The 23465-nt window shown below is 40.8% G+C and overlaps 1 protein-coding gene and 1 non-coding gene across 2 annotated transcripts; both read left to right on the forward strand.

Annotated features, from left to right (window-relative positions):
- The first annotated feature begins 428 nt into the window (after nt 1-428).
- On the forward strand, nt 429-535 carry LOC133807809 (small nucleolar RNA R71). The gene has a single exon (XR_009879700.1). It is a non-coding gene; the product is annotated as a small nucleolar RNA R71 (small nucleolar RNA).
- Nucleotides 536-7054: 6519 nt separating this feature from the next.
- LOC133806445 (vegetative cell wall protein gp1-like) lies at nt 7055-8845 on the forward strand. The gene is made up of 2 exons (XM_062244546.1): nt 7055-7160; nt 8418-8845. Exons 1-2 carry the CDS (start codon nt 7055-7057, stop codon nt 8843-8845), a joined length of 534 nt encoding a protein of 177 aa, XP_062100530.1.
- The last annotated feature ends 14620 nt before the right edge of the window (nt 8846-23465 follow it).

A 23465-nucleotide genomic window follows, 5' to 3' on the forward strand; every position in this document is an offset into this window, starting at 1 on the left:
GCCTTAACCCTGGAGAAGTTCGGTTGGCATTTTGATTCCCCACATAACAAACCGAAGCGGGATTCGAAGGACAACTCTCAAATGCGTGCCCATCTCCATAATAAACACAAGATACATCGACAACTTGTCCCATAGCAGCTGGTTGTACCATTCCCCCCATACTCATGTTCTTGAGAAGGTTAGTCATTGAAGAAACTTGAGCGGTCAAAGCTGTCAATGCATCCACTTCAAGTATACCAGCCACTTTTCGACTTGTTGAGGCTCTAACATTGGACCATTGATAATTGTTGCTAGCTATCCTCTCCAAAATCTCACAGGCTTCATTATAGGACTTAGAGAGAATAGCCCCATTAGTTGAAGCATCTAACACCATGCGAGTGGAAGTATTGAGCCCATTATAGAATGTTTCCATTTGTATACAATGCGGGATCCCATGGTGTGGGCACTTTCTCAATAACTCCTTGAATCTCTCCCAAGCTTCACAAAATGATTCATCTTTTAGCTGCTGAAATGACATAATTTCATTGCAAAACTTGTCATTTTTGGTAGGGGGAAGTACTTCATCAAGAATTTTTCAACCAACTCATTCCATGTAGTCACCAAGTCGAGAGGAAGGGTGTTGAGCCAAGCTCTAGCTCGATCCCCCAAAGAGAAAGGGAATAATTTCAACCTTACGGCCTCGTCACTCACTCCTTGTAGCTTGAAAGAATCGCTCACCTCCAAAAATGAACGAAGATGAAGATGAGGATCCTCAGTAGGCAGCCCACTAAATTGACCCACTGTTTGCAACATTTGGAACATAACGGGCTTTAACTCGAATTGGGGTGCTTGAATTTCAAGCCAAACAATGCCCAGATTGAGCTCATTAAACACGGGGGCTGCATACTCCCTTATGGCTCTCTCTCTATCATCAGCCATAGCAATTGTGTTAGTGACATTATTAGCACTCTCAACTCCTTCAACCTCTTCAGCCATATTAAGTCGATTTTGAGCCGGTTGTTCCCTTAGTCTTCTTCTAATTGTTCTTTCAATTTCAGGGTCAATAGGAGCTAGTTCAATGTCTTCTTGCTTGTTCATATAGTAACTCACCTGAGAAAACACAAGAGCAAGCAAACAAAGTCAGCTCATGATTACGCCCAAACTTGTCTTCACAAAGCAGTTGTTGTAGTGTAGTATGGGCGGTCGTGTCCACAGAGAGATATCTTATCAAAAAGTGATTAGTAGAACATTAAGCGCAAAAAGTAAATAAATCGTTGGTAGTTTTTGAGAAAATGTTGAAAATAAAATTAAAGCAAATAAAATTGGTAGAAAAATTCAATAACAAAAGTGATAAGGTTTCAAGAATCACCTATATGTTTGGCTCATTTATTTGGATTTTGATTCACACATATAACACAATTAAATCGTTCACTTCCCAACAATTTAATCGGAAGATAAAACATGAAGAACATATATAATAAAATGTATTCGAGTAATAACAATTCTCACATTAGGAACTTAGAAAATAATCTTATGAAAAATCTAAGAATGACAATATACCTTATTGGCAATAATGCAATAAAAGACTAATCATAAAATTATAATATCAATATATTTGTCCTAATCATATTCACATAGAAAAAGCAGGACTATTTCTATATAATACTAAATAGATAAATATATTGATATTGAGATAGAGAAAAATAGAAGAAAAATATATTACTCAAATGTATAAACTTTAAGCATTTGGTGAATCAAAACACAAATAAATTTCACCTTGCATATAGGATCATCCTTTACCTTATCTAGGAAACTAGCCAAAAATGCTAGTCATTCTCACAATAATCTAAAGAGAAAATATGAGAAGAGATAGACAAAATAAGACTAAATTTTACTATAGTTTTTGCCAATGAAAAATTACACACCCAAATATGTACAAGAGGTCCCTTTTTATAGTGTTTTGGGGACACAATTATAACACAATAAAGAGAAAATAAATCTGAAGCGAAAAATGTGTGAAAGTCAATACAAATAACTACAGTTTTTAATCTAATCACTAAAACAATGGGATTTGATTCTTAAAACTAAAAAAAATGGGATTTGATTTAGAAAGTTGGCTGGAAGAATATTGCTTTTCCAAATCAAAGCACAATGATGGTCAACCTTGCCACATGTCGATCACAAGGGAAGAGACCAAGTCATGCATAGGAATAAGAGTTGATGAGAAGCTTGGAATTTCATATATATTGAATAGCTTCAGTCACAATATGATCCGCATGGTAGAAACTTGGGCTGGGCTTGATGTTATTTCTTCTTAAATTGGGTTCTTTCCTTGCAAGAATGCCAATTTTTTCATTTCTTTTTATTTGTATCAAAATGCACATAATTCCTGCAAAATAAACCAAATTAAATTCAAACTAAATATTTCAGTTGTAAAAATATTTTTCATTAATTTCATGAAAATATTAATTAAAATTTAATTTAATTTAACATTTGAGATCAATAAATATGCATTATTTACCACCAATCAGCTCAACAAAGAAAAATAAATTGCTAGTAATTGATATTACAAAAATTTCTAATTCCAATCCCCGACAACGGTGCCAAAAACATGTTGTGATAAATTAATATTTGATTTTAAATACGCAAGTGCACGTAATCACACAAGTAATATAATGATAAGTAAATCGTCTCCACATGGATTGCAAAATAGAAAAATAAGCAAAACAATTACTAAACAACTTATAAGTACTAAAAATCAAATGGGTTGTTTTTAGGCTAATCAAAATATTAAAAAGATGGAAATAGTGAAATTAAAAACTAAACTGAACAAGAAATTTGAGAGAAATATATGGATTGCAAAATAAACTTGTATTATTGAATTCCCCTATATTAATCATCCTGAACAAATTGAGGAGAGATTGCGGCAGCAATATTTTAGCAAAACTCCCAGGTTAACAAGAATTCATTTAAACACTCATAAAACTTTCCCAAATTTTATGACATTAATTATTCTACCTAATTAAACATATTTGTATGCAAAATCATATTTAAGAATACAATTCAAAGTTTAATTCTCAAAAGTTACACAAGGCAAATAACATATCCCTATATTACTTACTAACATAATCTAACCTAGATTATGACTTGTGTCATCCAAGTTCTTCCCATTACATTTAATCTTTCCAGCATTAAACATAATTAAATAACTTGCCATTGCTAGCCAAACAACAACAAGAAATTAATATAAGCACACTTGAATGAACAATGAAGATTTTACTAAAATAAAGTGCAAGAAATTGATAGACTATAACATAGGGTTCATCAACAATTCAAGCCACCTAAAAATTAGCTCATGGCTGAGTTCATAAACATTAATCCACAATCAAAACAGCCCATAATATTCAAATTTAGAAATCAACTCAGAAAATATAAATATAAAGTTTAGGAATAGAAGAAAGAACAAATCCAAAATGATGCCTGAGCTTTCTTTGTTCGTCCTCCTTCTTCCTTGTTGATTTATGAGTTTCTCTCTTTTCTTTTGCTGGTTTTTGTTTCCAAAAATGGCTGTTTCTTTCCTATTTCGGTTGATGCCTCCTTAAGTCCATTCTAGGTTTCCTCCTTTAGCCCCCAAAAGTCCAATATTGCCATTCCTCCTCTAAAAACGTGAGTTCCTCTTTTCTCTTTTGTCCTTTTCTCCCATATGTTGATTGATTCTTTCTGCCCTTGCCACCTTAGCCAATATTCTAGCTCACCCATTGACTTGCCACGTGTTCCATGTGCCCAAAAATTACCTGATCAAAATGCTTCAGCAAAATATGTTTTGCTGCAGCAAACCTGATAATTCAGCCATCAAAAATTGAATTAAAATAGTTTCACATGCTAGTTCATTCCTTGTGCAAATATTTATCCATGAAACTACTATCTTTAACCCATTAGCTATTAAAAACTACAAAAATAATTAAACTTAATTAAGAGCATAAAAACACCAAAATTAGCTACAAAAGCTAAAAATAAACTAACATCACCCACGATTTTTCCACAATTATAAGTTAAAAAAAACATGAAATAATTCTTTATTCAAGAGTTATCAATAGTCATATAATATATACATGCATCATATTGAAATCTTTTTATTAATTTGTTATTATATATATAATCAAATCATTTAATATATAATATGACATTATCAAAATAGTGGACACTCAGACGGAATGAAATGTTGTCAACATTTCCTCATAACCAACGTTGTTAATTGACAACATTAACGATCCTTTATTATGCACAAAAGTTGTCAACATTTATGCATATGTTTCAACTTGATAAATAAAACAACTTGTTAACATATATATGTATATGCACATACGAATAAGGCTAAATGAGGAAGAAAACAAAATTGGGCCAAAACATAAATGGGTATAAATAACTATTGTCAGTAGCATATATATATGTATTTATCTGAAACCATTTATGATCATTAAAAAAAAATACATGAATCCAAACCATCACTTGAATCCAAACTAAATACATGTCGTACTTATATTTATATATGAAAATATCAAAACCTTAATTTTAGAAAACCCCAAATTTTCTTGAACAAAATCATTAAATCTTCAATAAATTCAGCAAAGGTGGCTCTGGTACCACTTGTTTAGTATTATCGTTTTTAACGCTGTTTTTAAACAACGTTCCCACGTATGCATGTCGTAGGAAATTTCACTTTTACGTTAAAAAATATGTCTATTATGCAACCATATAGTTTTTATAGCAAGATCATGCATGTAATATAGGTAGAATGTGCATTATTCTTTTATGACCTTGTGTAAATATGCCTTGTTTGGATGTTGTGAATAACTTTCACCATGTGTGCATGGCCCATGTACACATGAGTTATATGAGTGGGCAAAGTAGAGTTTATTTGATGCTAAGGAAGGTTATTTTGATTATGGTATAGGCTCGTTGTGAAGTTGTCATTTTACCTTGCTTGGACCTGAGGTAAGGAAGTTAGATAGAATTTTGTTTGTTTAAGCTATGAATGGTAAGATCGTTTGTATGAATGAGAATGTAATGATTTATCTGTTATGAATTATGAAATGCTTTATTATGATGACGTGACTGGATTGTATGTCATTTTGAAAGTTGTATGATATGAATGGATGTTAGCGTGACGAACGTGACACGTCAAAAAGGGGTTGCTAAGGATATGAAGACGTAACCCGAGTTACTAAAGATATGAAGACTTAGCTCAAAGAGCGGACGCACCGAGGTTATTCAAGGACCAGAGATCCTGTTTACCTCTAAGGGTGACATGGACAAGTTAGCGGGCCATGTTCACAAGGATATGATGTTTATCTGATGATGTTATGATGATGATGATGATGATTTTGCATATGATGCCAATGTTGTTATGATTATGTTTATGTTTTTGATGTTTGTTGACCCTCGATTTGGCCAACGGCACAGAGTCAGAAATACGACAAGAAATGAGATGATAATCAAGAATGGAATCCAATGGTAAAGAAATGACACATATGATTTATAGTGGTTCGGCCCCAATGAATGGTAATGACCTACGTCCACTTAGTGCTATTATTGATATTGAATCTAAATGTCGTGATCAAAGAACTAGGGTTCTTGAGTTTCACAAGCCTTAGGCGAAAATACAACTTTTAGAGGATAATCGCACTATATGCTATTTCCCTCCGTATTCAGAAAAAAGGTTCAAAGTCAAAAGTCCCCTCCTTGAGCTCTCTCATGCATATTTATAGGCTCAAGGGGGGTTACATGGGCCAATGGGCCTTAACTATCCTTAATATCCGTGTATCAAGGCAATAAAGAGGAAATAATCAACGTAGTTATTATAAGATTACAATCTTTTAAGGAAATAAACCGAAGCATACGACTAATCTGGTCGCATCTAATCGTGAGGTTTGATAAAACATCAGGGAGCTAGTAGATAAGCGAACAACACCTCTTCATTTCGACTCTGCCACGTGTCAACCACGTGTGAGAAATTCTTGCCACGTCATCAGCAGCCGTTTTTGGGTAAACATTTGCCCCCTAAGTTTATTTTACTACGACCAGCATAAAGTGAACTTAGGAAATTGACCCTTCGCATACCCCACCAAATCTGTCAGAGCCGCCCATGCCTTCTCAAAAAAGGTAAGTAATCATGTCCAATCAAGTCTTTTCGGTTTCCCAAAAACTTGTCTAACGGCTATTGCACTTCCCCATGCTTCGAAAAAAGTAATTCCATGATTACCTCTCTTACAGTGTCGTGATTAATATAAATAATCCCCCCAAGCTCAATTTTTACTTTTTACTTTTCACTTAACTTCTTTTCTTCAAGAACTCTGAAGAACTAAGCCAAACAACTCAAAAGCTTTCATTGCTGATCTAAGGAACTTTTGCTCAGACGCTCAAAACGTTCGTGTTCGTACTCTAATTTTCATCCAAGTAAGTTTCTGAACCTTTCAGTCATTTGAGATGCCATGCAAAACCATTTTTTATCTGTTTCGTATCTGAGCTCTTGAATGTTCTTGACTGAAACCGTCTTGGGGTAAATGGGCATATTGATTGATGTTCGATAGGGTAGTGAAATAATGTTTTATAGGAGTTAAGAGTCAGTTTGGTAGTCGAGATTGTAGATTTAGGGCGTAAAATCGAAGTAAAAATTCGATTTTTATGCTAGTTGAAAAACTGGGTTTTTCGCGCCCCTCCAGAGTTGAAAAAGTTTTCTCTGAAAAACTTTTTACTTCCACTTATTAATCCGTTTCTCAAACTACTCGCATGAAACTTAGTGTTTTTTCTAGAATGCTGATGGCCATATAAAAGCTTAACTTTTATACGCGAGCAACTTTATTCCAACTCTCAACGCAAGTTTTTAGACTTTAAGTTCTCATCTCCCCTTCTCTATTCGCAGATTTTCATGCAAGATCCGTGGGGAGGTGAGAGACCAATTGACAACGACCTACTCGCTCAACTGCTTGTGGACGAAGAACAGCCGTCATTACTTATTCCAGACATCCCTTTTTCTCGAACTCCACCTAACAGACCTCACTCAAACCCTTCAGACATGGGTAGAGTAAAATCCACTGCCCAGAAAAAGAAACCATCAAAACCTTCTGAAAACCAGCCTGCTCCTCATGCGGAAATTCCCTCGACCAGCGGTAGAGCTGAGAGTACTCCCGAGCCAGGAATCCAAACTCAAGCCCAACTCTGAAACGTCATTTGACCAGATGTCGAATGGTACGTTGCCCCTCCTAGTCGAGTAACAATTAGGATGATTGCCAATTACATCAAGAAGTATGGGCTTCCTGGGGTGACCCTAGTCCAACCCACCAGAGACCAATGGATGAATCTGCCTAGAGGCGCCTTTAGCGCTTGGTCGAGGTATCACATCGAGGCAGGAGCGATCCTGCCTCTCCATCCTTTCTTTCAAGGAGTGGCCAATTATTTTGGGCTCGTTCCTTTCCAAATAACCCCAAATGGGTATAGAATGTTCTCTGCACTCTATATCCTTTATAGTGATAAGAAGTGGCCGGTCCCCACGCCACATGAGGTCAACTACCTATTTGACCTAAAATCTAACCCCAACCAAGAAAACACGGGTTCTTCCATTTCTGCCACCAGGAAACGACCCGCACTTTCCTGAGTGATACCACTTTTATATCTAATGTGGGGAAGTACCATCTAGAGTACTTTCTGACTACCGATATGGTTGCCAACAACCTGGCCTTCACACAAGGAGGTAATATCTTTGCACCCCTGGTCGTTTATTTTCCTTTGATTCTTTCTGCATTTCCCTTAGAGATTTAGTGCATTTCAGGTCCATGGCTGCGACCGGTTCCCACTCCAGACATGGAATTCCGATCAGCCCTCTTGGCCAGCATGACTGACGTAGAGAAAAGCGTCAAACAGCTGGTCACAGAGGCCAATCTGAGGCTGGTCGGCCTTCTGGCACCTCACCAAGATGTGAGGGAATCTACCGCAGGGAGTTCCACCGGCACTGAAGTCCCCGAGCAACAACAAGACATGTCACAACCTCTAACGAAGAGGGCAATAGGGGTGACTATCAATGAACCGACCAGCGCCCCGCGACCTGCTGCTGCACCGGCCCCTCCAGGGAAGGGCAAGAAGAAGGCCTTCGAGCCTATTCTTGAGTCATCGGACGAGAACGGTACAGATTTTTCGCTTTTAGATAGTCTACCTATTCCCTCTCACCTTTTTGACAGGGATGGCAACTTTAAATACACACCTGCTTTAAATTCAGACTTCTTTAGGCCAGAGAGTGAGTGTAGCACTAGTAAAGTAAATAGTGTAGTGACCAGTAATTATAGCTCGGGTATTATACTTTTAATTTCTCTGCCCTTGTTTCCTAAACTTAGCAAGCTCCTTTTATTATAATGCCTGGTTGTTCGCTTGTTTCTTCTTTGCAGATATGCCTGCTGAACGAGATTTTGACTTGTACGCCAAATCAAAGAACAAGAAAAAATCTCATAAGCGCCAGTCTGGGGAAGGCTGCGGCAATCCCTCCACGAAGAAGTCTCGAACAGAAGACCCTCCTATGCCTACTCCCACAAAAGAGACAACTCCTCCACCAGCTCCTGCCAGAGATGCAACTCCACCATTTCCAGTAAATCCAGATCCCCCATCTCCGGTTGGACAGACTCCTCCACCAGCTCCAGCCAACCTTACGCCTCCAACTTCCACAGTCCAGCAGCCGGCTGGTCACCGAGAAGAAGCCTCGGGAGACAACCTCACAGGCATGGCGCTTAATTCAGCCAAAGATAGGCTGTCTAGAATAACAAAGCACCATCACAACCGCGAGGCGATTCAGGAGACTGGCTCCATGGTGGTTGATTAATTCTTCAACCGCGCACTGAACAAAGTGCTTGCTGTAAGTTGCTTTCTTTATTGTACTTTATGAATTTTCTCACCAATTCGCCCCTACTAACAATTTATCTCTTTCTGATCGCAGGGAGTTCTTACAATGACTTCTGGCTGGCAAAGCTCAAGGACGTTGACCGCTCAATTCGAGAAAAAACTCAGCGATCAGCTTAGTGCTGCTAAGGCCCAATACGCTGAGCAACTCAAGGCGACTGAAGCTACTCATGCCAAGCAGCTGAAGGAAGTTGAGGCGAAGCATACTAAGGCTCTCAAGGAATCCAAGGTGAAGCACATCGAGGCACTGCAAGTGACCGAGGCCAAACTCGCTTCTCTCAAAGAGGAGTTGAAGAAGGAGGCGACCATTGCCAAGATCACTGCTTCTAAGGAGCAGTACAAGGAGACTTCGCTTATAAAGTACTGGGAAGCCCACAAGCTTCAAGCTGAGCTGGAGATAAGCCGTAAAGAAGTCACTGCATTGGACGAACAAAATGCCCGTAATCTCGAAGACTATGAAGGGGCGGCGTTCGAATGCTTTTACCTGTTCTGAAAAGCAACCCCAGCGCTAATTTCTCCTATCTTTCAGACCATATCAAGGAGGCGGAGCTAGCTAGGTGTGTTGCTCACCTGGAAGAAGAAACAACTCCAAGGTCTCCAGAGATTTATTTAGCAACCGCTCGAGGGTGCCCGAGAAGAGGCTGGAGTTACTGTCGACCAACAGCAACAGAAATCACCCCAGGACCCCCCGACTACTTCATAATCTTATCTTTTTATTTTTGAATTATATGACCTACGGGTCATGATGTAAAAAAAATTTATGTTTGAACTTTTATTGCTGCATGGGCAGCTTTTCCCTTTTTATTAAACAGTTACATCCGAGCAGTCACTGCTTGCAGTGTAAAAGAATTTATTTTGATATTATAATATTTTTATGTTATTATAATATATGTTCGCATGACCAAACTTAGCATAGTACTTTGGATTGATTTAACAAAATAACAAAATTTTGAAAAATACTCTAAGTACCCTGGCATGCTTTCACTTATTTTGCTCATGTGTTTACATACCTTTCGATATGTTTTACTTACTAGATGCCTTATATGCCCCCAAGTGATTGGGGAGCTTTAGGTCCTTGGTCACTTTCCTTGACCAAAACCCGTTCGAACATTACTACTCGGAGCAAAGAATTTAAAACGATAATACAGCGAAACAACACACGTAATGAGCAAATACTTGTAATAAATACAATAATTGGCAAGAATGACTGGCTGCGTGATCAACAAAACATGGACAAATGGACAAAACATGTTTGTATGAGTGATCAACAAGATCTTATATTTCTCGTAATAAATGGACAAAACATGTCTGTATGAGTGATCAACAAGATCTTACATTTATAAGCAATCAATCATGTAAAATGACCAACCCTTTTTCATAACTTGTAAAAAGTAAAATTAATACAAGTCAATTCTTTAAGAAGAATTGTTTATTGATAGTACTTGCACAGGTGTTCTCCATTCCAATAGCGAGGAATGAGATCTCCATTTAAGCGAGCAAGTTTATAGGTGCCTGGATGGAGGACTTCTTCATTATGGTATGGTCCTTCCCAATTAGGTCTGAGTACTCTAGCAGCCTAGTCGCAGGTGTTAAGGAAAACTCTTTGAAGTACTAGATCTCTGACACTGAATTTCCTTTCATGCACTTTAGAATTGAAATACCGAGCAACTTTTTGCTGGTAAGCTACTACTCGAAGTTGGGCTTGCTCACGCTTTTCATCGATCAAATCCAGGGACTCCATTAATAGCTGGCTATTAGAGCCTTGATCGTACATTATTCTTCGATGTAACGGCAGATCTAACTCAACAAGCAACATAGCCTCATATCCATAAGCCAAGAAAAATGGAGTATGGCCAGTTGCTGTTCGATTTGAAGTTCTGTACGACCAAAGTACCTCAGGCAATTGCTCCGGCCATGCCCCTTAGCCTCTTCAAGTCTTTTCTTCAAAGTATCCTTTAGCGACTGAAGATGAGCGACTGAAGAAAAGCTCTTGATAATTCCATGTCGTTCGCAAAAATCTGTGAACAAATCACTATCAAACTGCGTGCTGTTGTCTGAGACAATTTTTCTTGGCAATCCATAGCGACACACAATGTTTTTAACCATGAAATCCAGCACTTTCTTGGTCATTATGGTTGCAAGTGGCTCAGCTTCGGCCCATTTAGTGAACTAATCAACGACAACCACAGCGTACTTGACGCCGCCCTTTCCTGTAGGCAGAGATCCAATTAAATCTATACCCCAGACTGCAAACGGCCACGAACTTTGCATCTGTTTTAGTTCATTAGGGGCTGCTCGTGGAATTTTGGAGAACCTCTGGCACTTGTCACACCTCCGCACAAATTCCATCGAGTCTTCATTCATTGTTGGCCAAAAGTATCCTTGCCTTAGGATCTTTTTCAATAAGCTCTGCCCCCCAGCATGGTCCCCACAAAAGCCTTCGTGTACCTCTTTCATCAATTCCTTGGCCTTCTCTTTTGAAATACATATGAGGAGTGGCATTGAGTATCCCCTTCGGTACAAAATTCCATTGACCAGGATATACCTAGAAGCCTACCGCTGAAGGGTCCTAGCTTTGTTTCTGTTCGCCGGTAAGACGCCCTGTGTAAGGTACTCTATGTATGGTGCCATCCATGTATCGGTCGCCTGGATAACCAAAGAGGTCTCCTCTGTTTGTATGCTTGGCACAGATAGCCGTTCAACTGGCACTATGTTCAGAGTATCAACATCCTTTGCACTTGCTAATTTGGCCAAAGCATCAACGTTTGAATTCTGATCGCGAGGTACTTGCTGAAGGGTGTACTTGTCAAACTGTGCTAATAGATCCTTCGTTTTGTTTAAGTAAGCAACCATTTTTAAACCTCGAGCTTGGTATTCTCCCATGATCTGATATACTACCAGCTGAGAGTCATTGTAGATGTCAAGTGCCTTTATGTTCATGTCCCTGGCCAATTGTAACCCAGCGAGCAGTGCTTCATACTCAGCCTCGTTGTTAGAAGCAGTGAAGTCAAACCTGATTGCGCAGTGAAATCGATGCCCTTCAGGCATTATCAAAATCATATCTGCTCCTGCGTGATGTTCATTAGAGGAGCCGTCCGTGAACAACTTCCATGAGGGAGTTTGGCTTTGAGGCTCAGGTTCTTCAGGTGCTTCTGGCTGCTCGCTATTTGGAAGCCCAGTGAACTCTACGATGAAATCAGCCAGGGTTTGCCCTTTTATCGCTGCTTGTGGCAAGTAAGCTCGACATGCCCAAGTTCGACCGCCCATTTCAATAATCTTCCTGCAACTTCTGGCTTCTGTAGAACTTTCCGTAGAGGATGGTCGGTCAAAACCGTGATTGGGTGAGCCTGAAAGTAAGCCTGCAGCTTCTTGGAGGCTAAAATTAAGCAATAGGCTAACTTTTCAATAGGAGGATACCGCAGCTCCACTCCAATTAGCCTCTTGCTTACATAATAAACAACCTTCTGTACGCCTTCTTCTTCTTCTCTTACTAAGACAGCATTAGCAGCGTATTCTGTGATCGCCAAGTAGAAGAACAAAGTTTCTTTATCAACTGGCTTCGATAGGACCGGTGGTTGTGACATGTGCGTCTTCAATGCTTGAAAAGCCTGCTCGCACTCCTCTGTCCATTCGAATTTCTTGTTGCCTCTGAGTAGATTAAAGAATGGGACACATTTGTGTGTTGATTTGGAAATAAATCTACTGAGAGCAGCAATCCTTCCAGTTAAACTTTGAACATCCTTGATCTTTGCAGGTGATTTCATATCGACCAGGCCTTTGATCCTCTCGGGGTTGGCCTCAATTCCTTGCGAGTTTACTATAAATCCCAAGAACTTCCCTGATCCTACTCCAAAGGAGCATTTGAGTGGATTTAGCTTCATCTGATATTTGTTCAAGACGTTGAAGCATTCTTGCAAATCCCCTATATGGCCGTCTGCCTTCTTTGACTTAACCAGCATGTTATCAACATATACCTCCATGTTTGCGCCGATCAGCTCCTTAAACATGTGGTTGACCAGTTGCTGGTAAGTCGCACCAGCGTTTTTCAAATCAAAGGGAATTACCTTGTAACAGTAAAGCCCTGTGTCAGTCCGAAAGCTAGTGTGATCCTCATCAGGTGGGTGCATACTGATTTGATTATACCCAGAGTATGCATCCATGAATGAGAGAATCTCGTGCCCTGCAGTGGCATCGACCAGTTGGTCGATCCTAGGGAGTGGAAAACAATCTTTTGGGCAGGCTTTATTAAGGTTTGTGAAATCCACGCAGGTTCGCCATTTGCCATTCGGCTTGGGAACTAGTATGGGATTAGAGACCCATGATGGATAGAACGCTACTCTGATGAATCCATTCTCCTTCAGTTTCTCGACTTCCTCCTTTAGAGCCTTTGATCTATCTTTGTCGGGGAGCCTCCTTTTCTATTGCACTGGTGGAAAACTTTTGTCCATGTTCAGGACATCACTAATGACTGCAGGGTCTATTCCGACCATGTCTTTGTGCGACTAGGCAAAGACTTCCAGGTTTTCCTTCAAAAATTCCACTAGTGCTTGTTTTGTTGTTCTCTCTAAGTTTTTACCGACTTTCACAACCCTGGTCGGATTTTCTTCATCGAGTTGGACCTCTTCAAGGTCCTCGATGGGTCCTATCTCTTCATCAAAATCCCCAAAGTGAGGATCTAAATCTCTGTCCTCACTTTGGGCAATGCCCTATTTGGTGACATCATCATCTGATTGGGCTTGTACATCAGCCGCCATTTGCAACTCTTTTTCGGCAATTTCCCTCGATATACCTTTCTTTGCCTTAGTTATCGAGGCGTTGTAGCACTCCCTCGCTTTTTGCTAATTTCCCAACATGCATCCTATCCCTGCGTCGGTTGGGAATTTCATGGCTAGGTGCCATATTGAGGTGATGGCTCGTAGGTCGACCAAAATTGGCCTCCCAATTACAACATTATATGCTGAAGGACAATCAACTACTATGAAAGTAGTGGGTAATTTCCTGTTTGCAGGTGCAGTACCTGCCATAACTAGGAGCCTAATTAACCCAGTTGGGGTGAGCCCTTGGCCAAAAAAACCATAGATGGTTTGGTTGCATGGCTCCAGGTCCTTGACGGAAAACTTCACTCTTTCCAGTGAAGACTTGTATAGGATGTTGATTGAGCTTCCTGTGTCAATCAACACCCTCTTTACCATCATGTTGGCAATTTGAACGTCAATGACCAGCGGATAGGAGTGTGGGAATCGTATGTGCTGGGCTTTATCCTCAGAGAAGGTTATTAATTCCTCCTCTGTTCAAGCCGTCTTTGGTGCTCGATCCTCCACACTCATTATCTCGATGTCCTGGTCGTGGCGTAGGGTTCGAGCGTATCGTTCCCTTGCCTATCCACTTTCCTCTGCAAGGTGTGGGCCACCATAGATGGTGAGTAACGTGCCTTCCACAGAAGCTGGCTGTAAAGACGACGAGCGTTGGCATGCAGGCGCTTGCTCGTTGCCACCTTGAGCCTCTCGGTGAGACCCCTCTGTGGCTCGCACATATCTCCTTAGATGTCCCTGCCTGATCAGGAACTCAATTTCGTCCTTCAACTGGTTACACTCATTAGTGTCATGTTCGTAGACGTTATGAAAATGACAGAATTTTGTGGTATCTCTCTTGGAGATATCCTTCCTTATAGGTGCGGGTCGCTTATAAGGAACACTAGAGCTGATCGCCTGATAGACTTCTACTCGACTTTTGACAAGGGCCGTGTAGTTGGTGAATCTCAGCTCGTATCTATTTCCTTTGGGGTGTTTATTCTCAGAAGCTGACGACTCATTGCTCGCCCGTTTTCCACCATTTCTGCCATTTTCGTTCCCGTTCCCGTTGCCCTTTCCATTGCCATTGGGTTTCTCCGTCCCGTTGGCGGCCTTGGCGGGTTCTTCCTTTGGCCCCTTGTCCTTCGTTGGCAATTTCCCCTCTTTGGCTATTGCGTCCTCGAGTTTTATAAATCGATTAGCTCAATCCAAAAACTCCTAGGTACTTCTTACCCTATTCTTTCTTAGGCTACTCCAGAGGGGAGAATGGCGTCCAACCCCAGCGGTTAGGGCCATCATTTTTCCCTCATCCCCCACTGTCTTGGCTCCAACTGTTGCTCGCATGAAGTGCTGGACATACTCCTTCAAGGGCTCTCCCTCCTTCTGGCGTATCTCGACCAGCTGGTAGGCCTCAGTGGGGTGTACACGACCCGCATAGAACTGCCCGTAAAATTCCTTCACGAACATTTCCCAGGATATTATACTAGCAGGAGGGAACTTAAAGAACCACTCCTGGGCGATGTCAGACAGTGTTGCGAGGAAGATCCTGTAGCGAGTATCGTCTGACACTTTTTGTATGTCCATTTGTATCTCAAATTTTTTTACATGAGATACTGGGTCTCCGTACCCATCAAAGTTTGGCAGTGTTGGCATTTTGAATTTACTGGGGGTATCCGCCACAGCAATCCTTTGCACAAATGGAGTGCTCCTCCTCCGATCGTACTCTATGTGGGATGTTCGACTCCCGACCAGCTGTTGTACTGCCTGGTTTAAAGCATCAATCTAAGCCTGAACCACTTCTGGGATCACTGGGGTGACCGGTGCCGGAGGAGTGTACTCATTGTGTCTCTTGCAATGGTCATTGAGCACGTCCCTCAAATCTTCATTCCTGCGCCTCTGCTCGCTAACTTCTAGCCGATCAAAGACGTTGTTTTGTCTGGGTTGCCCCCCAGTGTTATGGCTTGTTGGCCTATCTTCTCTAGGTGGGGGGCTTCTGCCTCCACCTCTTTCCTCATTCCTCTGACTGGCATTCCCTCTGCCAGAATCGGCTTCATTATAGTCGTGGCAGTCTCTAAACTGTAGCCGACTACGGTGTGACCGGCTGTTCACGTTGTTTCCTCCTAAGGCTGGTATTTCTCGAGCATCAGGGGGAGGCCTGCTCTGGTCATTGGGTCCCCGTGCATTATTATTCCATGGGGGGCCTCTAACCGCAGAGCCTGACTCATTCCTTCTGTTGGTAGAAGGACGATGCCCTCTGCTCAGTGGATTTGGCTCTTCGTCCCCTGGGCGTCTAGGGCTGCGGGGCGACTGACCGGCCCTATTCTGCCTCTGGCACTGGGGATTGCCTCTACCAGCTTAAGATGGAGGCTGCTGCTCAGGATCCCGAACTGGGACATCATTCTGAGCCACAGGTGGCTGCTCCGGCCTTTGAGGGCTTGCTGGCTAGAACGAAGGACTTGGATTGGAAGCCCGTTGTGGTGGAACGCTTGGTGGCAGATCCGGCTGAGAGGCCGGCGTAGCCTGTCATTGAGCCAATCGAATGGCTGCTTCTAGAGCGGCCATGGCATCCCTCTGCTGACATTCCATGTCCGCCTGCCGCTCACTCAGCTCCTGGTGCTGACATTCAATTTTTCTCTACTGCAGCGCCATTGTCTCCTCTGCGTTCTCCTGATTGGCCCTCAGATTGGCCAACTCATCCTACAACACCCCCTAAGTGTTGCCCTCAGTGTTTCCATATCCAACTCCTCCTCTTCAAACTCTAAATGTGGTTCATTCTCTGCCACATTTGGAGGAGGAGGATGAGATGGTGCAGCGCAAGCGTCCGGTCCAGCTTTCTTAGATGTCTTTTCCATTTAATTTTCTTACAGCTTCTTGATTAAAGCTCTCAATGAAAGCACCATAATGTTGACCCTCGATTTGGCCAACGACCCGGAGTCAGAAATACGACAAGAAATGAGATGATAATCAAGAATGGAAACCAATGGTAAAGAAATGACACAGATGATTTATAGTGGTTTGACCCCAATGAATGGTAATGACCTACGTCCAATTAGTGCTATTATTGATATTGAATCTAAATGTCGTGATCAAGAACTAGGGTTCCTGAGTTTCACAAGCCTTAGGAGAAAATGCAACTTTTAGAGGATAATCGCACTATATGCTCTTTCCCTCCGTATTCAGAAAAAAGGTTCAAAAGTAAAAAGTCCCCTCCTTGAGCTCTCTCATGTATATTTATAGGTTCAAGGGGGTTTACATGGGCCAATGGGCCTTAACTATCCTTAATATCCATGTATCAAGGCAATAAAGAGGAAATAATCAACGTAGCTATTATAAGATTACAATCTTTTAAGGAAATAAACCGAAGCATACGACCAATCTGGTCGCATCTAATCGTGAGGTTTGATAAAGCATCAAGGAGCTGGTCGATAAGCGAACAACACCTCTTCATTTTGACTTTGCCACGTGTCAACCACGTGTGAGAAATTCTTTCCACATCATCAGCAGCCATTTTTCGGTAAACAATGTTGATGCTATTACGATAATGATGCTATGATCTGTGACGATGTATCATGTGATTATGATTTGTTTGATTTACTTGTGTGTTGTTTGTACTTCCTTACTGAGCTTTTACTTCACCCCCTTACTTTCCCTTCCAAGTAGCAAGTTGGTTTCTCTATGGCATGCGTGGTGATGTGGGGAGTTCTATCGTCGTGGTGTGTATGGCGTGGGGGCATCCTATGGACGAGAAGCGATCAGTTTAAACGCCATTTCCTTTTAATAATGTTATGTTAAATTGGACTTTCTAAACTTAATAGTGGGACTTGAACTTTGGTTGTTTTTAAGAACTTTGCATGAAAATTTCTATTTTCTTTTAGACTATTGTTGTCCACGATTTTGGCCAACGACGAGTAGACGTCAAAGCTACAATAAGCCTTAAAGAGAAAATACGACACTGATAATATTATAGTGGCTCAGCCTCAATATGTTGGTAATAGCTTAATCCACTTAGAGTTGTGATATATACATCTACACTCAAGATCAGATGAACATGTGTCAACTGAGTTTCTTAAGGGTAAATGCAAGAAAAATACAAGATTTCTCTCATAATACAAATGCTCTCTCAGGAAAATCAGAATTCAAATCCTTTCAATGATGCCATGAGCTCTTTATTTATAGGCTCAGGATCGTACAAATCGAAATCCCTCATAATCGGGATAATTCAGTTGCTCTAACCAATATTTAATTAATAATCAAATTTAAAATAAAACAATATACGATTTCTCTGCGATAATCTGAGAAATTCAGTTGTGACTAATTCTAGCTGAAGTCGTTACTGAAATTTCCCTGCATAATGATGATCTGTCTAGTCGGCCAACTTCACTCCTTGAAGTGAGACTGGTCGGCCAAAGTACCCTTTCGGTTAGGAAAAACTTCTTACTGACCAGATACACTTGACTCCAAGATGATTGGTCGACTAAAGCACCCTTCCGGTTAGGAAAAACTTCTTACTGACCAGATACACTTGACTCCAAGATGACTGGTCAGCCAAAACGAATGACTGGTCGGCCAAAACTGATGACTGGTCAGTCAAAAATCTTTACTGGTCAGACAGAAATTCTACCAGGTCAGTCAGATCACTTCCAAACCAGATAAATAATTTTGATGTGCAGTAAGATCACAAGATTAATCTCAAACTTTTGACCCAACCATTTATTGCCACTTGTCACTTTTATTGCCACATCATCTTTTTCAAATTTTGGGGATAACATTTGCCCCCCAAGTTTATTATATGATATTCTCACATAATAAAATTTTTCTCAACTGCTGACGGCATAACAAAAGAAAACTGACTTTACACATTCTCCCGCCTTTACAAATAAACCACGACATCTTACCAGACCTCGATCATTGTAGTTACCTGCTCCCAATCGTGGGGGAGAGAATAGCAAAAAGAATTTCAAGAGTCTAAGGGTAATTGAAAATTTCCACTCTCTTCCTTTAAATAGACCCATAGGTGCTCACAATTCATAACCAAAAAAGAGGGCTCACAAACTACTCATTTTTCCCTTGGCCGAAAACTTCAAGGTTTCCTCTCCTCTTGGCCAAAAACTTCCAAGAACTCCAAGAAGGGCTCCAATCTTCTTCAAGCAAATCCAAGGATTCTTCAAGAAATCAACACCTCTTCAAGATATTTGGGTAAGTTCTTCTTCCTCATCTTCATTTGTAAGCTTTTTAAACTCTAAAATTTACATAAAAGCTTGTTCAACTCTTGTATGTGTCGAAACCCCTTTTGGAATACACTCTTGGATTTGTGTATGAATCTTTGATGAATGATGAAATTTGTGGCTATTTTGATGTAGTTTAGGCTATGGGTAAATCAATTTTGTCTCCAATTTCATGAAAATTCGAAGAAAAAATGATTTTTCACTCCACATTGCATATTTGGGTTTATGGGTATTTGATGAGCATATGAAATCCTTAGAACCTCATGAACTTTTCAAATCCCACCTTTTGATCTTGATGTAGTGTCCTATAAATAGAAGAACATGTTTGTGCCTCAAGCCTTTGAGATTTATGGTCTTTTCAGACTCTATTACTGTTTTTGGCCTTTAAATTCTTACATGATTAGTAGTAAAGTCTAGCTCCTCATAACTAGATTATTAGGGATGCATGTGTATGGCCGATAGGCTATTCTCAGCTGTTTGAACATTCGGATACGTCCAAGCAGCTCGGATGTTCTCATAAAGCCTCGGACACGCCCAATCCACTTGGTCCAACTTTCAGACGATCGGGATACCACGCCTCCCGCTCGGATCAACACTCAACCGATCGGATGCTCCCTTCTGCTCGGGCATCACGCAGTCTAGTCGGACACACCACATCATTTACTCGGACACAACAATAACCACTCGGAGTAACATGGCATCCGCTCGGACCATAACCCAGTCGATCGAGTGCGCTTCCACTTGGGGTAGCATGGCAGACTGCTCGGGCACCAAGCCAGTCGCTCGGACGACACGCCCCAGCCGATCGGTCACCACGCACCCTGCTCGAACACGCCATGCCATCCACTCAACACCACACGGATCACTCAGAGGACACGCCCCAGCTGATCGGTCACCACGAGCCCTACTCAGACACGCCACACCATCCGCTCGACACCACGCGGACCACTCGGGCATGAATGCTTCCAAGCCTTCGGGTTTGTAAAAATAATTCATGCATTTTAGGCAACAAAACAAAAAAATTTATTATGAATCTTGCCCTCATACATGTTTATTCTAGGGAGTAAAAAATATTTTTACTACCCAGTAAAATATTTTCTGAGTAGTAAATAAATATTTTTCCTTTGCACTGCTTGATTTATGTTTGTTTGGTTCACTCACCTCCCCATACTTTTTTTTTGTAGATGAATCGCTTCGACTACAGGGGAGGTGACAACCATACAAACTCTGACTCTTCAATTCCCAAGTCAAGCGACACTCCTCAAAGTAGCGACTCTTCATCCAAATCTCCTAGTAGTCGTACTTCCGAAGATTGCCTTCGTCGCCTTAAAAAGATCCTTCCCCGACCGGCTTTATACTTCCTTCACGAGGAACAGTTTCTTAATCAACAGCTTCAACATCCACCAATGAGGGTGAAAAAATCCAATCAACTTCCTCAAGACCAAGATCCTCAAGTGGCTCGTAGAGCGATACAAAAGGTAGTGGAATGTGGTGAAGCCCAAATTGCAGCTTCTCAAGACCGCCACGTCAGATACAAAAAACTAGCAAGCCCCGGAGAAAGACTATCAAAAAATTTACAACTAAGATTCAGCAATCAACTGTTCTAAAACCAAGAAAAGATGAAGACGAAACACCCTCTTGGTTCATAGCCAAACCTTCCAAACTTAACTCCAGCATGTTCGATAAACACATTCAGGCTTCGGGCCTTGAAGGGGTAAACATGATATGCCCGCGACCTCATCAGAGAGCTAACAAGCCTGGTGGACCTTATTGTGCCTGGTGTAGATACCATGTTTTTGTAGGAGCTACTATCCCATTGCACCCTTTTTTTTCGGTCAGTAGCAGATTACTTCAATTTCTCTCCTTTCCAGATAACTCCCAGTGGAATTCAGGCATTATCTGCTTTATATATTCTATACTTCTTTCAAGGCTGGGATCCACCCACTCCTCATGAAGTGCACTACCTCTTCGACTTTAGGACCAATCCAAGCCACAAGAATACAGGTTTTTTCCACCTCTTCCATAGGCATAAAGGGATTAAATACCTCCATGGTATCACACATAAATCAAATCCCAGAAAATACTATACAGAGTATTTTCTTACTTCAGACATTAAGGCCAACAACTTGGCCTTCATGCATGCGGGTCCTTTCCATCAACCTCTGCCAACCAAGGAAATGAAAAAGGGTTGGTCAACGTGGACAATCTTCAGATGGTGGGGTTGTTACCAAGAAATCAAAACATCATAGGAGATAGCACTACTAAAGAAGCGAACGCAACTGACCAGTCAAATGTTGACACCGAAGTATTGACCGATCAGTTCTCTTCTGAACCATCTCCCTACTCTCGTAGACCAGGTGACCTTATTATTAGGGAACCCCCTCTAGAGGACCATCGTAGATGTGCCATTCATACAAAGCCTGGGAAAGGAAAGACCATTGAGCTCCATAGAGATGTCAGCTCGTCATTTGAGGAAAAGGACGACTTTCTTGATCAAATTCTAAACTCAGGTTTTCTGCAAATCAGTAACCATAGTTTGGTGTTTTGTTATAAATAACTTCCTTCGAGAATGATTGTATGAAATCTGTAGAGTTGGGTGGTAGTAGTAAAATTTTAATTTATTTACACATTGTCTCCCATTTTTACTAACAAGTCTTGTGCTTCACTCTTTTTTGTAGATCCAGATATGTTCAAGCAATTCAACACTTCCTCTGCCCAAAAGAGGAAACCTAGGGAGGGTAGTAGCTCAAACCCTCCGAGAAAAGTCGCGAAGACAATACCGACCAGTCAGGGGAGATTACCTGACCAGCCTATCACTATCCCGCAGCTGACTCCTTCATCAATTCCTCCTTCTGCTAGTTTAACACCTACTCGCTCGGCTGGCTTAAGTGAGCCCCTTCACATTGCTGGTGATATTGGGAAGGAATTGCTTGACCAGACTCTACACCATGCTTCAACAACTCAAACCTTTGAGTCTTTGCCTCGGCTCAGTGTTGAAGTTGTCCTGCAAAGGGGTCTTGCCCAACTAATGATTGTAAGTAGTATTTTATCATCAAGACATCCCATTTTGTTATTAATTGTTTTTACATTAAGTAACTCTCTGTTATCCATTTCAGTCACTTATCACTATCAGTCATGCTTAGCACCGAGCAGTAGACTATAAGGAGTTGATCAAAGTCTTAAATGATCAGTTGGTGGAAGCCCAAGCCAAGATTGAAGATTTAACTACATCCGAAGGGAATCTTCGATCCAAGGTCGAGCAGCGGAGAAGACCATTGTCGAGCGGGATGGATAACTAAGAGAGTTGGCCGATGAAAACAAGAAACAAATTCAAACCAACAAGATGTTGACTAATCAACTGGAGAAAATGACTTGCGAGAATGAGGAGTTAAAGCGAGAAAAGGAAGTTGATCTAGCTCGCTATGAAGAGATTTGTTTCAACTTCTTCTACTAGGTATGGAAGTTGAACAAGCCCCTCAACCTAGACTTTCTCTCAGAGGAGGCCAGGGCAGAAAAACTTGCCAAATGCGAGGCAAAGGCCACTGAGGAGGTAGCCAATCCTACTGGGGTTATGCCTTTTTCTCCTGCTTTATCATTCCGACCAGAGGACGTCACCGATGTCGAGGATGGTGTTGATCAACCTGTTAACAGTTTACCAGACCAGTGATCATGTTTTAGCCGACCAGAGAGTCTCTTATCCGACTAGTAGACACTTATCTCAACTATCTTCTTATTATACTTTGCTTGTACGTCTGAGCTGTTGGCATGTATACTTTACTTTTTAGACTTAAATCATTTACAAGTTTTTTATGGAATAGTAAAGTCATTCTGATATATGCCTTATATTTTCACATGAGTACTTAGTTTTCTAACTTAGAAATTCTAAACATTTCATAAGTCACTACTAAGTATACTTTCTCACACTCTTATTGCTCTAACATTTTATGAGCATAGTGTTTTGTTTACACACGAATATTTTCTCTTAACTTAAAATTTTGAAAAAATTCCAAGTTACTTAAGCTTTGTCAAACAAGTTAGCTTAATGGCCTTTTTTGACTTAAAAAATTTACAAGTCAGCCTAAAATCAAATATCTCTGCTCGTATTCTTATTTCCTGTGTTGAATTACATACCAGTATACCCTATGTGCCCCCCAAGTGATTGAGGGTTGAAAAATCCTTAGTCACTTACTACTTGATCGAATCTGTTCGAGCAGTTATTACTCGTGAAACACATCGAATATAAAGACAATATTTAAGTAGTTAAATGCTAGTAATTTATCTGATGGATACCGACCAATTGAGCACTGCCCAGTTTTTCCCTCTCATAATTTTTTTTTTAAATGCACTGACAGTTGAACACTGCCAACGTAAAAATAATCAACACATATGCAAATTTTGTAGCAAGATTCGACCGCGCTGCGCGTGATCTCTTTTATTACTCGTAAAAAATAAGGACAAAGCATGTCTAATCATGAGTCTCAAACAAAATAAAATTGTTTCAAAAATAAAATGACTGGTCAACAAATAA

The sequence above is a fragment of the Humulus lupulus genome, chromosome X (genome assembly GCF_963169125.1).
Source record: "Humulus lupulus chromosome X, drHumLupu1.1, whole genome shotgun sequence".
Taxonomy (NCBI): domain Eukaryota; kingdom Viridiplantae; phylum Streptophyta; class Magnoliopsida; order Rosales; family Cannabaceae; genus Humulus; species Humulus lupulus.

Coding starts and splice junctions, on each gene's coding strand:
- LOC133806445 (XM_062244546.1), top strand. CDS start 7,055: ATGGGTAGAGTAAAATCCACTGCCCAGAAAAAGAAACCATCAAAACCT. Junction 7,161..8,417: donor GACCAGCGGTAGAGCTGAGA/GTACTCCCGAGC, acceptor TCTTCTTTGCAG/ATATGCCTGCTGAACGAGAT.